Source organism: Diaphorina citri, unplaced genomic scaffold (assembly GCF_000475195.1).
Source record: "Diaphorina citri unplaced genomic scaffold, Diaci psyllid genome assembly version 1.1 scaffold130, whole genome shotgun sequence".
In the NCBI taxonomy this organism is placed as follows: Eukaryota; Metazoa; Arthropoda; class Insecta; order Hemiptera; family Psyllidae; genus Diaphorina; species Diaphorina citri.
In genome coordinates, this window is record NW_007377567.1 from 16,033 (window position 1) to 31,935 (window position 15,903).

General features: G+C 40.1%; 4 protein-coding genes across 4 annotated transcripts in view; all 4 read right to left on the bottom strand.

Moving 5' to 3' along the window:
• LOC103524978 (eukaryotic translation initiation factor 4 gamma 3-like) overlaps positions 1–2,798 on the bottom strand; it is an 8,781-nt gene extending 5,983 nt beyond the window's left edge. Inside the window, exons 1-4 of the mRNA XM_026820229.1 lie at positions 2,552–2,798; positions 1,993–2,163; positions 739–1,044; positions 14–151 (exon numbers count right to left, since the gene is read on the bottom strand). Coding sequence (XP_026676030.1) covers positions 14–151; positions 739–1,044; positions 1,993–2,163; positions 2,552–2,701 — 765 coding nt within the window. The 5' untranslated portion in view covers positions 2,702–2,798. The remainder of the gene's footprint in view (positions 1–13; positions 152–738; positions 1,045–1,992; positions 2,164–2,551) is intronic.
• Positions 2,799–5,272: 2,474 nt separating this feature from the next.
• LOC113465582 (eukaryotic translation initiation factor 4 gamma 3-like) lies at positions 5,273–5,754 on the bottom strand. The gene is made up of 2 exons (XM_026820223.1): positions 5,644–5,754; positions 5,273–5,425 (listed from the first exon to the last, which is right to left on the bottom strand). Exons 1-2 carry the CDS (start codon positions 5,689–5,691, stop codon positions 5,273–5,275), a joined length of 201 nt encoding a protein of 66 aa, XP_026676024.1. The 5' UTR covers positions 5,692–5,754.
• A 682-nt stretch (positions 5,755–6,436) lies between these two features.
• On the bottom strand, positions 6,437–11,042 carry LOC103524980 (proteoglycan 4-like). Its single transcript, XM_026820224.1, has 5 exons — positions 10,562–11,042; positions 9,995–10,205; positions 9,028–9,137; positions 7,896–8,063; positions 6,437–7,261 (listed from the first exon to the last, which is right to left on the bottom strand). The coding sequence occupies exons 1-5, from the start codon at positions 10,847–10,849 to the stop codon at positions 6,437–6,439; spliced, it is 1,602 nt and encodes a 533-aa protein (XP_026676025.1). The 5' UTR covers positions 10,850–11,042.
• Positions 11,043–13,702: 2,660 nt separating this feature from the next.
• Positions 13,703–14,506, bottom strand: LOC113465581. Its single transcript, XM_026820222.1, has 2 exons — positions 14,287–14,506; positions 13,703–13,865 (listed from the first exon to the last, which is right to left on the bottom strand). The coding sequence occupies exons 1-2, from the start codon at positions 14,466–14,468 to the stop codon at positions 13,718–13,720; spliced, it is 330 nt and encodes a 109-aa protein (XP_026676023.1). The 5' UTR covers positions 14,469–14,506; the 3' UTR covers positions 13,703–13,717.
• Between the last annotated feature and the right edge of the window lie 1,397 nt (positions 14,507–15,903).

Here is a 15,903-nt window from a genome sequence, read left to right on the forward strand (position 1 = left end):
AGAAGCTATTCGGGTGTGTCAGCGGGGCGGGCGAGCTCATCGCCGGCGGTCGTCGGGAAGTGACCGCCGGTTTTGCCGCCGATTTGAACCCGGAAGCGCCGCTGCCCCAGATGTTCGGCCGTAGGGAGAGCTCGAAAGGATCCGTAGCTACCTGTGTAGAGGAGAATGCATGTGTAGAATAGAATTGTAAATGTCTTATGTATGTTAAGTAATGTTTTTAACTTAAAAAAAAAATTACAGGTCTTGATTATTGTTCCATAACCCTACCCTAACCTAACCAGCCTAGCTAGCTGGCAGTCTCAAAGGGTTCTCCCTACTTTTAAAGAATAAGCACAAGTCCTCACGATGGTTGACTGCGGTTCAGGACGAGCCGATGAAACATGGCTGGGGACCATCACCCCGGTGTATAGCAGATACAAAAAGATATCTTTTCTTTACTCTGCCAACACCATTCGGCGAAAACTAAGACCGCTACAACCACAACATGGTTCTAATGTTATTACCAGTCAAATATATAAGACCTTGTTTAGACTGCGAGAGTAAAGGGACTTTTCAGTCCTATGCTGGTAGTCTAAACAAGGTATATTCTAAGATATTCTACCTTCAGCTTCCCAACATCAACGTTGATCTTTTGCGAAGCCTGCGATTGTGTCGGGGTCTAGATATTCTACCTTCAGCTTCCCAACATCAACGTTGATCTTTTGCGAAGCCTGCGATTGTGTCGGGGTCTGATTTTACCTTCAGCTTCCCAACATCAACGTTGATCTTTTGCGAAGCCTGCGATTGTGTCGGGGTCTGGTTTGTCTGCTGTGGTTTCTTGTTAGGCATCTTCACCGGCATATTCCTATCGTCATCCCGAATCTGCATGTTTTTCCGCATCGCCTCTTGGTCGATATCTTTCTCGATTTGAGCCATTGTCTTGGGTTTATTCTCCGCCATACGAGGCACCCAGTTCCGGTCTTTCAAATCTAGGACGTCTAGAATCATGAATCGCAGACGGGACGGGATTTTATCCCGGTTCTTGTCGTCAACGAGTTTTCGCACCTGGGGAAAGACAAAGTTTGTACATTGGCATGAGAGATAAGAGTTAGCTAAATATAAATAGTTATGTAGTTAGCAATAAATAAATAAAAAATAAGAGTTGAAAACTTTACCTGCGCGAACACTTTACTCGCCACATCGGGGATGTATTTGACCAGCAAGTGTTTCTTGTAGTCGGCTAGCGAGAACGTCCCGAGCACGATCAGATACCCTATCACATCCTGTAGTTAGCTAAATATAAATAGTTAAGTAGTTAGCTAAATAGTTTGCTAAATAGTTAAGTAGTTAGCTAAATTTAGCTAAACAGTTAAGTAGTTAGCTAAATAGTTAAGTAGTTAGCTAAATAGTTAGGTAGTTAGCTAAATAGTTAAGTAGTTGGCTAAATAGTTAAGTAGTTAACTAAACAGTTAAGTAGTTAGCTAAATAGATAAGTAGTTAGCTAAATAGATAAGTAGTTAGCTAAATAGTTAAGTAGTTAGCTAAATAGTTAAGTAGTTAGCTAAATAGTTAGCTAAATAGTTAAGTAGTTAGCTAAATAGTTAGGTAGTTAGCTAAACAGTTAAGTAGTTGGCTAAATAGATAAGTAGTTAGCTAAATAGATAAGTAGATAGCTAAATAGTGAAATAGTTAGCTAAATAGTTAAGTAGTTAGCTAAATAGATAAGTAGTTAGCTAAATAGTTAAGTAGTTAGCTAAATAGTTAAGTAATTTTGTGGGTGGGCTAAATAGTTAAGTAGTTAACTAAACAGTTAAGTAGTTAGCTAAATAGATAAGTAGTTAGCTAAATAGATAAGTAGTTAGCTAAATAGTTAAGTAGTTAGCTAAATAGTTAAGTAATTTTGTGGGTGAAGAAGCTCTCAGCTCTCTCCCAAAAAATTGTGAAGAAGCTCTCAGCTTCACAACAAATAAATTATGATTTAGATTTCACTTTATATCCATCTAGTTTCCTCACCTTCTTGATGACATCGACCCAAGAGTTCTTGCTCATTTCGGAGTATGGGCCCGAGCCGTTGTTCAGTTCCTCCACAGCTTTGCCTGTGGACGTGATGAGCTTAGCGAGACATTCTAGAGACTCGACGTCATTGCCCTTCTCTAGTAGCATGTGGAAACAGCCGTGTACCACCTGAAATTATAGGATAAGATAAGATTTTTGTCGTCCAGATTTATTCGTTTTTGTTTTCCAGATTTTTGTTTACAACGGCTTCTATTTTGCAGCAATAGTAGCGAGTGATACTCCGGTGAACCCCAAGGTAACCAGGGCCGAGGAGTAGTGTAATTAATTATGGTTACTATTACTATTATTTATTACTATTTCTCTATTAATAATAAATGTATTCTTACCCTAGGATGAAGTAGTCTCAATTTAAACAGTTCTCCAATGAAGGTCATCACGCCGACCGACTTTTTCCGATGCAATCTCTCTTCGTCTTCATATTCCAGTCGCTTCTCTTCCTTCCTATGATTACTATTATTTATTACTATTTCTCTATTAATAATAAATGTATTCTTACCCTAGGATGAAGTAGTCTCAATTTAAACAGTTCTCCAATGAAGGTCATCACGCCGACCGACTTTTTCCGATGCAATCTCTCTTCGTCTTCATATTCCAGTCGCTTTTCTTCCCTCTCCTTCTGATCGGAAATGGTCTTCAGGCTGTCCATCTTGGCCGTGAATTCTGCTCTTCGTCTTCGTATTCCAGTCGCTTTTCTTCCCTCTCCTTCTGATCGGAAATGGTCTTCAGGCTGTCCATCTTGGCCGTGAATTCTTTGTCTTTGCGGGCAATCTCTTCGAATTCAAGTCCGCACTTGCTTAGGAGCATGATCCGCAGGTCGAACTTCGGCTTTACCTGGGGGGAACAGAACGGATGAAAAATAATTGACCAAACGATTAGTGAGGTCTATGTTTTACCTCGACCATTTTGCATTTGGTTTAGATGTTTGTTTATTTATTTGTTTGGATGTTCCGCTATAACTCCCGATTGCCTGGTCTGATTTTGATGAAATTTGGTACACATCTTCATTGAATCAAGACACGTCGAACAGAACGGATGAAAAATAATTGACCAAACGATTAGTGAGGTCTATGTTTTAGCTCGACCATTTTGCATTTGGTTTAGATGTTTATTTATTTGTTTGTGTGTTCCGCTATAACTCCCGATCGCCTGGTCTATTGAATGCCCCTATGAACTCCTCACACCTAAACTTCTGTCCTGCCTTGGAAGCCAGCAATCACATTGTAGGGAAATATTGGGATGTGAGAGGAAAAATGGCCTAATGGTCAAAGATTCCGAACTTTCCAACATACATAGGAGGTTTTATCGTCCCGCACATACCTTCTCTTTGCCTGCTTCAGTAGGTTTTCCTGCGTCTGGATTCAAAATCTTGTTGATACCCTCGATAAACTTGGCGTACACCTGAAACAAATAAGAAATACACATAAAATGTAAATGTAAATGCAGTTTCTATGTATTATTTCAGCTTTCTAGGTGTTGTGGTTCTCGAGATAGAGCGATCAGTGTGTGAACTGTGAATGGATCTTGTTTTTATAATATAAGATTATATCACAACTTTGGTGCTCACTGCAGCATTGTAGGATTTTTCCCAATATCTCAATAATCCTAACATCCAATGTTTACCTACCATGCTGGCACCGGTCGCTATGCGCATTTATATGTCATAGCTACTCATTTTCCTCACGAGGCTGAGTGGGCCCCGCAACATCCAGTCACGGAGTCAATCATTTGCATGATACAAATTTTTTGACCCCGCCGGGAATCGAACCCGGGTCTCCCGCGAGCAAGGCGAGTGCAGTGACCACTACGCCATGGGAGCTGACTACAAATAAGAAATACAGATCATGACAAAAAAATTGATTGGTTTTGATTTGATCAGAATGCAGTTACACTCCTTCTATTAGGCAGTTAATGCATTCGTTAGAAATAGTATTTTTACGTAACTTTAAATTAAAGGTTTAAATATTCTTTAATTAGGGGTTCTAATGTTTCTCAAATAGAGCTTTCATTAGGGGTTCAAATGTTCTTTGAACAGGGGGCTTGAATGCTCTTTAATTGGGGATTATAATGCTGTTTTACTAGGGATTTTAATGGTGTTCAATTACTCTTTAATTAAAAGTTTTAATGCTCTTTAAACTAGAAGGTTTTAAATTGTTTTTAACTAGAGATTTTTAATGTTGTTTAATTAGGTTTTTCTTACTTTCTTTCTCCCATTTAATGCTTTTCTTAAGTATGATTACCAAGTTGATGACTCTTCAAATACTGACCTCGGCAAATTTGGGTTCCCACACGGCCTTGAAGATGATGAGGTCAATGACCTTGCCTATATTGTCGTCGTTATATTTGATTTAGTTGGGGATTATAATGCTGTTTTACTAGGGATTTCAATGGTGTTCAATCACTCTTTAATTAAAAGTTTTAATGCTCTTTAAACTAGAAGGTTTTAAATTGTTTTAACTAGAGATTTTTAATGCTGTATAATTAGGGTTTTTTTTTTTTACTTTTTTTCTCCCATTTAATGTTCTTCAAATTAAGTATGATTACCAAGTTGATGACTCTTCGAATACTGACCTCGGCAAATTTGGGTTCCCACACGGCCTTGAAGATGATGAGGTCAATGACCTTGCCTATATTGTCGTCGTTATATTTGAGCTGACAGAATTTGGTCAGTATGGAGTTGAAATTCTCCGGGGACAATTTGTTGAGAAGACTTCGGGCTTCGATGACCACCTTTTCGTTGGGGTCCTTCTTCAGGGCGGATGGCTTCCAAGCGTTCTCACTGGTTTTGAGTTTGACCTGTGAAAAGAAATGGGGATTTCATGTCAACATCCATTAGTAGTTGCTACAGATATTTTACCATAGAAGTTAAATCGAATAGAATATACCTTGTTATTCTTGCTGGAACAGGACTGAAAAGTCCCTTTACTCCCGCAGTCTAAACAAGGTACAATAGAATTATTGAAATTTCAATTTGAATTTGTTGTAAAAGTACTGACACATCTTGGTTGGTAGCGCGTCTGCCTTGTAAGCGCTAGATAATAGATTGCTCCTATCCTGTCTTCCGTATCTCTTAGAAGTTGCCATCTTCTTCGTTTTCGGGACGATAAGACCTTGGCAGTAACAGTTCCCTCTATCAAACCTCAAAAAAAGTGGTACATGGTTGGGTTGGATGGCAGAGATTGCCTAAGGCAATAATCCCGCCTTTTGTTAAATTTGTACTTTATGTATTGTATGATATTTCGGAGTATGGGCCCGAGCCGTTGTTCAGTTCCTCCACAGCTTTGCCTGTGGACGTGATGAGCTTAGAGAGACATTCTAGAGACTCGACGTCATTGCCCTTCTCTAGTAGCATGTGGAAACAGCCGTGTACCACCTGAAATTATAGGATAAGATAAGATTTTTGTCGTCCAGATTTATTCGTTTTTGTTTTCCAGATTTTTGTTTACAACGGCTTCTATTTTGCAGCAATAGTAGCGAGTGATACTCCGGTGAACCCCAAGGTAACCAGGGCCGAGGAGTAGTGTAATTAATTATGGTTACTATTACTATTATTTATTACTATTTCTCTATTAATAATAAATGTATTCTTACCCTAGGATGAAGTAGTCTCAATTTAAACAGTTCTCCAATGAAGGTCATCACGCCGACCGACTTTTTCCGATGCAATCTCTCTTCGTCTTCATATTCCAGTCGCTTCTCTTCCTTCCTATGATTACTATTATTTATTACTATTTCTCTATTAATAATAAATGTATTCTTACCCTAGGATGAAGTAGTCTCAATTTAAACAGTTCTCCAATGAAGGTCATCACGCCGACCGACTTTTTCCGATGCAATCTCTCTTCGTCTTCATATTCCAGTCGCTTCTCTTCCTTCCTATGATTACTATTATTTATTACTATTTCTCTATTAATAATAAATGTATTCTTACCCTAGGATGAAGTAGTCTCAATTTAAACAGTTCTCCAATGAAGGTCATCACGCCGACCGACTTTTTCCGATGCAATCTCTCTTCGTCTTCATATTCCAGTCGCTTCTCTTCCTTCCTATGATTACTATTATTTATTACTATTTCTCTATTAATAATAAATGTATTCTTACCCTAGGATGAAGTAGTCTCAATTTAAACAGTTCTCCAATGAAGGTCATCACGCCGACCGACTTTTTCCGATGCAATCTCTCTTCGTCTTCATATTCCAGTCGCTTCTCTTCCTTCCTATGATTACTATTATTTATTACTATTTCTCTATTAATAATAAATGTATTCTTACCCTAGGATGAAGTAGTCTCAATTTAAACAGTTCTCCAATGAAGGTCATCACGCCGACCGACAAAAAGATATAAAAAAATTACAAAATTTAAAGTTAATAAAAGAGGAAAAAGGTCAAAGGAGATGCAGGAGGACAAACAAGGTATGTTCTATTCTCTTACCTGCAGTACCAGCACCAACACTGAAAATATCCATCGACTTGTTAATGCCATCGGGCACCTTGACTGACTCCGGCTTGTTCTTCAACTCCATCAGCTGTGACCGCGAATACTTTCTCTTGTTCGGGTCCGAGTTCTCTTCTTCGTCCGTCTTCGCCTCCTTCCGCTGCTTCATGCTGGATCGGAACTTGTCCGCGTCGTGGATCACCACCTCGCCCAGATTCTTCATGCTCTTGAAATCGAACGCGGCGGGCGGGGCAGGCTTGCTCGCGGGCGGATTGGACTTGGGCGCGGGCTTGGTGTTCGCCGGGGCGGGAGCGTTCGCCGGCGCGAGAGCTTTCGTCGCTGGCGTGACGGGAGCGGGTTTTTCCGCGGGCGCTGGAGACTTCTCCTTCCCCGTCTCAGCGGTAGGCGTCACGGGCTCTGGCTGTGTCTGGGCGGGCGCGGGCTTCTTTTCCACCTTTCCCTTGCCTTTCGCCCCCTCTTTTCCAGCCGGTGTGGGCGCCGCTTCCACGGGCTTCTCAACCGCGTTCGCCTTCGCTTCGCCCTTTTTCTTACTGTCGGGTTTTGGTGCCTTTTCCGCTTTGGGCGGAGACGGCGCCTTTTCCGCCGGTGCCGGCAGGGCTGCCTCGGGCTCGGGGCGGTCAGGCGTCCCAAGGTCTTCCGGCTCGGCCTCGTCCTCATCGACTTTCATCACAGAGTTTATTTTCAGTTCCGCCACCGGCTTCACGGGCGGTTCCGCTGACGGTTTGGCCGCCGCTCCTGCTGCCACTACGGGTTCCTGAAAAAGAAGAGAATTATCATTATGTAAACAGGAATTTTAACTGTGTTAAGGAATTTTAATAACAGGACAATTGTGTCAACAGGAATTTTAATTGTGTTAATAAATGCATGTCACAAATGTCGTTCCCCGCTTAATGTACTTGCTAACCACTGCACCACTGAGGTTGGTTATTACATACATGAACCTCAGTGACAGTGATATAGTGGTTAGAGGAGAATAATAAAGAGATAATCTTTAATCTGCCAGCCCAGTTAGCCTAGGGTCTGCCTTGTAAGCGCTAGGCCGCGGGTTCGATTCCCGGCCGAGGCGGATTTTATCCTGATCGGATAAGGTTCCTTTCAGAATGGCTGGCTTTCTCCTATCCTGTCTTCCTTCTCTCTTCGATTTCGGGAGGATAAGACCTTAGCAGTTACAGTTCCCTCTATCAAACCCCTTTGATAATAATATATTTAAAAAAAAAAATCCATTTTTATTAGCTCGGGATAAGATCTTGTTTTATTGCACGATAGGAAAAATAAGTATTGCATTGCGGTGCCGAGGTATATACAATCTTCTACTTTTTTTATTCTCCTTCTTTTTTAAAGGAAAAGGAAAAGATCTCTGAATTGTAAATTGTTTTGAAAACACCTACCTGAGGAGGTTGTTGCACAATGACCCGCTTCTCTTTCGGCGGCTGGGCCGGTTGCTGGGGCGCCGATTGGGTTGGCAGCTTCGGCTGTGTGGTTTCACTCAGGGAGGCGGCACTCACGACCGGCTCTCGGCTCTGGGGCGGCATTACTATGGGCAGCACGTTATTCACCTGCGGCAAGACGTTATTCATACACAGTAGAATCCCGATTTTATGAACCTCGGTTATATGAACTCGAAAATCCGAACTCTTTATTAACTTTTTACTCGAAAATGAGACTTTTTCTGATCATTGAAACAAAAATTACCAATTTTTTATTGAAACCCTCACAGAAAGTGTGAACAATAGTGCTAATATGAACAAATTTTGTCCTTATAGTTACATAATATGCCACTGAAAGGACAAAAAATCAATAAATAAGCATTTACTGTCGAAAATTTGCCATGTTTTTTCTGTTTTCTAATGTAACCCCGATTTTATGAACTTTTATATGGCACCCCGATTTTATGGTCCCAATTAGTTCATAAATACCCTTGGTACCAATTAGTTCATAAAATCGAAGTTCTACTGACTCTATCACCGTTTTCTCCAAAAGTGCCTGCGTACCTTTGCCCCACCCTACCCTATATTTTTTATTTTTTATTATTATTATTTTTTTTTTTTTTTTTAACAGGTTTGACAGAGGGAACTGTAACTGCTATGGTCTTATCGTCCCGAAAATCGAAGAGAGAAGGGAAGACAGGATAGGAGAAAGCCAGCCGCTCCGAGAACGAACATTATCCCCATCAGTATAAAATCCGCCCCGGGCGGGAATCGGAACCCGCGGCCTAGCGCTTACAAGGCAGACGCACTACCAACTAAGCTAAACTAGGCTGGCTTATTTTTTTTTTTTTTTTTTTTTTTTAAAAATATATTTATTAGAGTGTTACCACAAATATAAATGAAAAATTAAAATAAAAAAATATCGGGTTAATTTTTATTTTAATTGTTATTATCACTGTTCTTTTTACTGTCAGGTATTAATTTGTTAAACTTGTTTGTTGCTTGTGTAATTTCTGGACACGAAAATATAATAGATTTAGATTTTTTTTTAAATTTAATATGGTACATTTATTTTAACAAAAATTATATTCACCTGCGGCACTGGTTGTTGTACGGGCAGGGTCGGCTGGTTGTAAGACACGGACTGAGACAAGTGCGGCAGAGGTTCGCCCATGTGCGGCCCCCCGTACGTGTGCATGTAACCTGCGGAACAAAATCGATACGGTTTCATTAAGTTGGAAAAAAAAAAGAATGCTCAAGTTTCAATTTCGAACGAACTTTAATTACAAGAAGGCAAACCTTGCCGTTCTTGGATAGGCGAAGATGTAAAAGGATATGCCTTGAAGTATTGTAATACGAAAGCGGTGCCGAGGTAGTTTTTTACTTTGACATTATGGCAAAAATATGGCATTTAGGTCCTATTTGTTCAAAACATGGCAAAATAAGCAAAATTTTCAAAAATCAGAGGCAACTATTTTACATTTTTCCTTGGAACGTCAAATGAAAATTGAATTTTCAACCTTTTAAAATAATTTTTCGCTGTTTTGACTTCAGATTTGGATTTTTGAGGACTTTTTACATAGGAATCGACCTTTCATGCTAAATGTTTTTCCAAATGCATAACCATCATTAAGTACGGTTCTTTTTTAGTACTTTTTTTGCATTTTTTTTTCTTTGTTCTCAAAGTTTTATATTTTACCCAAAAATGCTTAAAATATGGCAAAATAAGCAAAAAAGTAAGGCTTTTCATGGCATTTTCCCAAATATTGCTAAAATATGGCAAAAGCTTCGAGGCAATCTAGGCATCGCCTTGTCGAGGCAGAAAGTGTTCTCTGTCCATTGCCATCGACTTCATCTGGGAACATGTTTCAGCATTCATTCGGTCTTTCACATCCTGGAAATACGAAAGTCTGGGACGTCCTCTTGTCTTTTTTCCCAAGACTCTGCCTTCAAAAATGTTGTTTAGGAAGGAATTATGACCTTTTTTGTAATTTTATTAGTGAACTATGAAATAATGAGATACCTATATCCACCAGAGATAAAATACTAATTACAATTACCTTGGGCCACAGCTGGCTTGCCTTTCCGTGTGTCTGTCAGGTTGATGTTGACTGTTTCGTGTTTGATGGGCCCGGCCTGAGCGACATCTACAGGGTAGACGGGGGGGTCGAAGTTAGCCCCGGGGGGTCGGGCCATGATGTGTTTCTGGCCCTGAGGGGGCCCCGAGAAGACCTGTGGCACGAAGTACGAGGCTGGTGGGCCCTGCACCGGCTGAAAAGTTTTATTACTATTATTATCAAAAATCAATCAAATCTCAAATTCTTTGTGGTAAAGCAGAACTTTTTTCACAACTTTTGTAGATATCACAACATTACTAAGTGCCTCCTTTGCAATTAATTTCCATATTTCAATAATATTTTTTACACTAATAATGCCGCCACTGGTCGCTACTCGATTAAAGCAGCTACTCATTTGTCCTCACGAGGCTGAGTGCACTCTGAACTCCAAGCACAGAGCCGAAAAAAAAACCTCGGCCCCGCCGGGAATCGAACCCGGGCCTCCTGCGTGCAAGCCTAGTGTGATACTCACTCGGCCACGGAGGCTACTTGATGAAACCGAATGCTTACCCTCAAGTAGCCCATGGGTGCGGCTGCCATCGGGAGCTGCTGGTACGGCATAGGGATCAGCGGCTGCGGGTAGCTCGCCGCCGCGGGTACGAACGAAGGGGTCGTCGGGACCAGCGGGGTCTGCGCGGTGCCCACCGGCGTGAACGGGGCTGCCGACAGGTTCCATTTGGGGCCGGAGCTTCCCGCGCCGGTCGGAATGAAGTCCTGGATCTGGTCGAGGTCCTTGTGGGCCCATGTGGAGCTCGTCTCTAGGCCGGTAGCCGCGGACACGATCGGGGTGTTATCCATACTGGGGGCGGACGAGAGACTCTGCGCGGGGGTTGTGCTGGCCGCGGGCGAGAGACTCTGAGCCGCGGGAGTTGTGACTGGGGCCGGGGCGGTTACTGGGCTGCCGGCTGGGACATTGCCGTCACTGCCGTCAGGGGCGGAAAGATCGGACGAGTCGGTGTGAGGAACTGTCTTGGTGGATATCTGAGAGAAGAGGGTAACAACACGTTTATTAGACAGTCACGGTGGATTGCACCACTACCACATATTAATTCACATTTACACTTACCTACCTTTTTTTCTAGTTAAGTAAGGGTCTTTTTACTGAATTGTTACTTGTATGTATTATTCTTTAACCCATAAAATACACGAGACCTTGTGTAGACTGCGGGGGTAAAGGGACTTTTCATTCCTATTCGGGCAGGATAAACAAGGTACATTCTATTCTATTTTTTCAGTCCTTAGATTGCCTCGACTTCCCATTCCCACCTCTGTGGCCGAGTGGTCAAGAGCACTGACTCTCACCTGGAGGTGCTTGGTTCGAATCCCGGCCAGGGCGGAAATTTTGTAATCAGACTTTTCCGTTCTTGGATAGGCATGGATGTGACCGAATGTGCCTTGAAGTAGACCCTATCCAGATGGATATGGCAGCAATGAGTCATCGACCCAAAATGAAAGAACCAATCAGAATGCGAGAATTCCTTACATTGTTGCAATTAAGGTAAAGGTCTATTTTTATAAACTCTCTCTTTTAAAAACTAGAGGTAGCTTCGATCTGTAACCTTTTTTTTTTGAGGGTCAAGTCCAAGAGGTTGAATTCTATTTAGATGGTATTTAGTACTCCGCATCGGGTACTTAAGTATTATGCAATTTGGTATGTTTGTGATCATTCATTATCATTACCTATCTGGATTTAGTAGACATCGTACACCTAATAGTATCTATTATTATTCAATTCTAGTAAGAAATCATCTTTTTGTTACTTTTTTTTTGGGAATACATAAATCATTACAAATACTGAATACCATCGGCATAAAAAAAAAGTTTCATTGTGGGAGGAAGCACTGTGCAATGTACCTTCCTCTTTTAAAGATATTCTACCGTTGAACCTTTGACACGTTTGGCAACGTAGCCTACTTTTTAGATGACTCCTTGCTGCCATATCCATCTGGATAGGGAATAGGCTTGACTTTTTTACTTTCTATTATTTTTTTCTTAGAAAAATGGGATTTATCAAAAATGGAAAACCCATTTTATTTTCTTCGGACCTAGTCCTGTGTATATACGTATAACCATAACCTGAAACGAATACAAACAGTTAGCAAACACAATTTATCAATTATTCTACTCCATGTTTTAAAAGTAAGGCCAGCCTTATCAGGTAGACCTGACAGGTACACCTGATAACGTCCGCTTGTCAGGTCCCCCTGATAGTGTGTGTGCTTATCAGGTAGACCTGAGAGGCGGACCTGATCAGGTATACCTGAGAGTGAGTGGCTGGCCTTTGTGTGAAAAACTACTGTACAGTTAAAGTGCCCAATGACATTTTAGCATTTTAGGGTTAGAGGTTTATTATCTAAAGGACACTTACTTTTCATCAGCTTCAAAACTCCTGGTCCTTCTCAAGGACACATCAGGGGGAGTTCCCTCAGTCTTAGACGGAGGCTCTGGGACTTCAGTGTCCTTTGTGAGATCTGGGAATAAAGGAACGAAGTAGTTTTAGGTTTTAACCACATTAACATTACATTGAAATGGGGAACTGTTCTAGCGAAATTCCTGTGTGCTGAGTACAGCATGTCGGACCATTGCACCAGAAGACTCGATTTTTATTTATATTATTTATTATTTTACTTTGAGGTAAATCTCAAATTCTTTGTGGTAAAGCAGGGCTTTTTCACAACTTTTGTGGATATCACAACATTACCAAGTGCCTCAGAATCGGAATACGCTTTACTGTTAAACCAGTTCACCAATTACGACATCTCATTAACGGAGAGTATCTGAACATTAAATAATCTAAAACGAGCCCTGAAAACAATTTCTAAACCCGATAGCATGCACTCTTATATCTCAAAACAATCTAGGGAACTTTCTAAAACATCAATATGTGAAGGAGTTATTAGAGGGGGTAGAAAAACAAAAAAAAAATATATCTAGAAGATATAGAAGTAGATCAGTGTAACATTGCATCTAGTAAGTGCGACCCATCACCACACCCATAGGGAATAAGTTCTACAAAGAAACGGAGAGAGAAATATTAAAAATGCATTTTTACATTCAGGGTGTTTCGAGTTGACATCTAATTGACGGAAACACCCTGTATAATTAACTTTAAAAAAATATCATGGACAATCTTGAAATAAGCAGTTGGAGATTGATTTCCCCTCTATATTCCCCCCCCCTTACTTTTATTTTTATTATTATCTTACTCTCCTTTCTGCTGTATTTTTTTTTTTCTTTTTTTTTAATTTAAGCAAGGTTTTAATTTATAAAAAATACACCTATTTTGTACCAAATACATGAGACCTTGTTTAGACTGCGGGAGTAAAGGGACTTTTCAGTCTCATTCTGGCAGTATAAACAGGGTATATTCTATTCTATTCTATTCTATTCTATATTATTCGGGAAAATCAATCGCTGTATTTGCCGAAAGTCAATACCCAATGATGTTGATCAAAAACTTTTGCAATCTGTTGTCCAAATGTACAGGTTGCTAGAACCAACGAACAAATACCTGTATCTTTTACTCTCGCAAATACTTGGAAAAAAAGTGTTGAAACAATATATTTCATGGGTCCCCTACTACTATTTTGTACATATTTCTTTTAGATAGAATCCTAAAGTAATGTCTTAAACTTAGGAAACACCTTCTAAGACACAAGCAAGCTACTAGGGGACACACACATACCTTCTGACGGACGTTGTGAGAGAATGTTGCGGGCTAGTAGTGGCAGAGGAAGGCGGAGAACTAGGGTTCGTAGTATTGGTGACACTGGGGCTCGAAGTCACCCGGGTATCGTCCTTAGAAACACCTCGCCTGAAAATGAAGAAACAGACAAGAATTAGTTATGAGAGGCATACTACGGGATGGGCATGCTACGATACAGACCACATACGTCTAATTCTAATGTAACAGTTGTTTTATTGCTACGAAATAAAAACGGCTGTGAAACACTCATCTTTTAAAACAAAATTACTTTAGTAATTAATTACCTTAGTTATCACCTAACATTTAGTTTTGGGGATAGGTAATAATGACTATATTTTGCTACTTTTTTTTCATCTCTCTTATTTTTATGAAAAGTCTTTTATAATGAACTATTTATAACTACTATAAACCCCTATCTTTTTTAAACCACCAAAGTAAGAAGTTCTTGTAAGAATAAGCCCCATGTTTTTCCACTACAATATCCCACTGCAAAAAATTTAACCCTTGCAAGAACCATGATGGAAATTACCTCCACAAGGGTCTCTCCTTGAGGGACGCGGTACGGGTGGGTGTGTTATGGTTAGAATTAGTAGCCAGGGTGGTCGGAGGGTTAACAAGACTAGGGCACGAGTTACCGGCGTTGATTTTCGCTCGCAGCTCCAAATATCGGCGGAGGAATCTAGAGGGGCACGAGGGGGTGAGACAAACCATGCGAGAAAGCAATGGGTTAGCGAGGACAAGGTTACAAACGGGTTAAGTCAAACTCGAAAGAGAGAGAAAGGATTTGTATGAGGAATATACTCAAGTAGAAGTAGTGCTTGCTTTATTTGGACAGCTAATATAAAGATAGGTGTCCGTTAAACTAACAAAGCTGTTTTGTGGTATAGGTATACGGCGACATAAGAGGACAGAGAATATGGCAAATGAAGATGAAGTAAAAGAAACATTGAAAAAAGATCTTTGAAAGCTCCATGCTAGGGAACAATGGAATTGGATATAAAATAGGTATTCTAGAGTCCACCATCCGTGAAAGGGACAGCATTAAACGGTACACGTATATTACATATGTACGTAAAATTGCAGGATATCACTAATTGAAAGAAATTATACCTCCTAATAACATACTGCAAAACTGAGCACTGACCACACATTAGCTACAGGTCATAGTGCTTCAATAGAGAATATAAAGTGCAAATGTGTTTTACAGATGTTCACCTTTTTTCGAGATATAGGTCGCAAAAAACGTTGAAAGAAACCCAAAGCATACCTATTTTCGAGATATAGGCCGCAAATATGTACGTTGAAAGCACCCCAAATCATCGCATGCATTGACACTTTGAAGAATAATCAAGCTTAGAAAACAGCAGGATTTTTGTGTGAATATTCACAAAAGCCACCCATGTACAAAACATTATCGACCACCATGCTACAAGTAAAAGAGGAAACGACAAAAAAACAGACAATATGCTTATTGTAAACATGACAAAAAAAAACATCTATCTTTCATGACAGAAGAAGAGAGCAGGAAAAGCAGATTCTGCTGCACAGCTTTCGTCAATCATGCTAAAAATAGGACCACATAAAATACTAACGATACGATCCAAGCCAGAGTATACCAGATGATAGGTTCAAGTATTTGTTGTAAAGGTAAATCTCGTGTTAAAGTTAAAATATGTCTTCTTTATTTCATGCTACTAGGGCACCATGGGGATTTTTCTTCAGTCTACATGCTAGGCTAGGGGAGAGCAGATAGAACCGCTTGAAGAAATAGCCAGGGATGTTCTATGATTCGAAACCTAACAAACCATGGAATCCAAGGAGCGTGTTGCTTCACAGATTTCGAATTATCCATGCCAGGGGAATATCAAGTAGAGATGTGTAAAGAGTGAGTTATAAATTATTATTATTATTTAACTCTTTTTATTTGGAATATTTACAAAAGGTATAGGTACAATAAATATATATACAGAACAACAAGATTAACAAAAGAAGAGAGGAAAAAACAATTACAAAATAATAAATTAATAACAAAAAACAAAGAAATGAGATACATAATAAAATAAACTATCTACAAAATATTCCAACTAAGGGGCGGGATTAATGCCTTGGGCATTCTCTTCCATCCAACATAAATAAGAACTCTTTT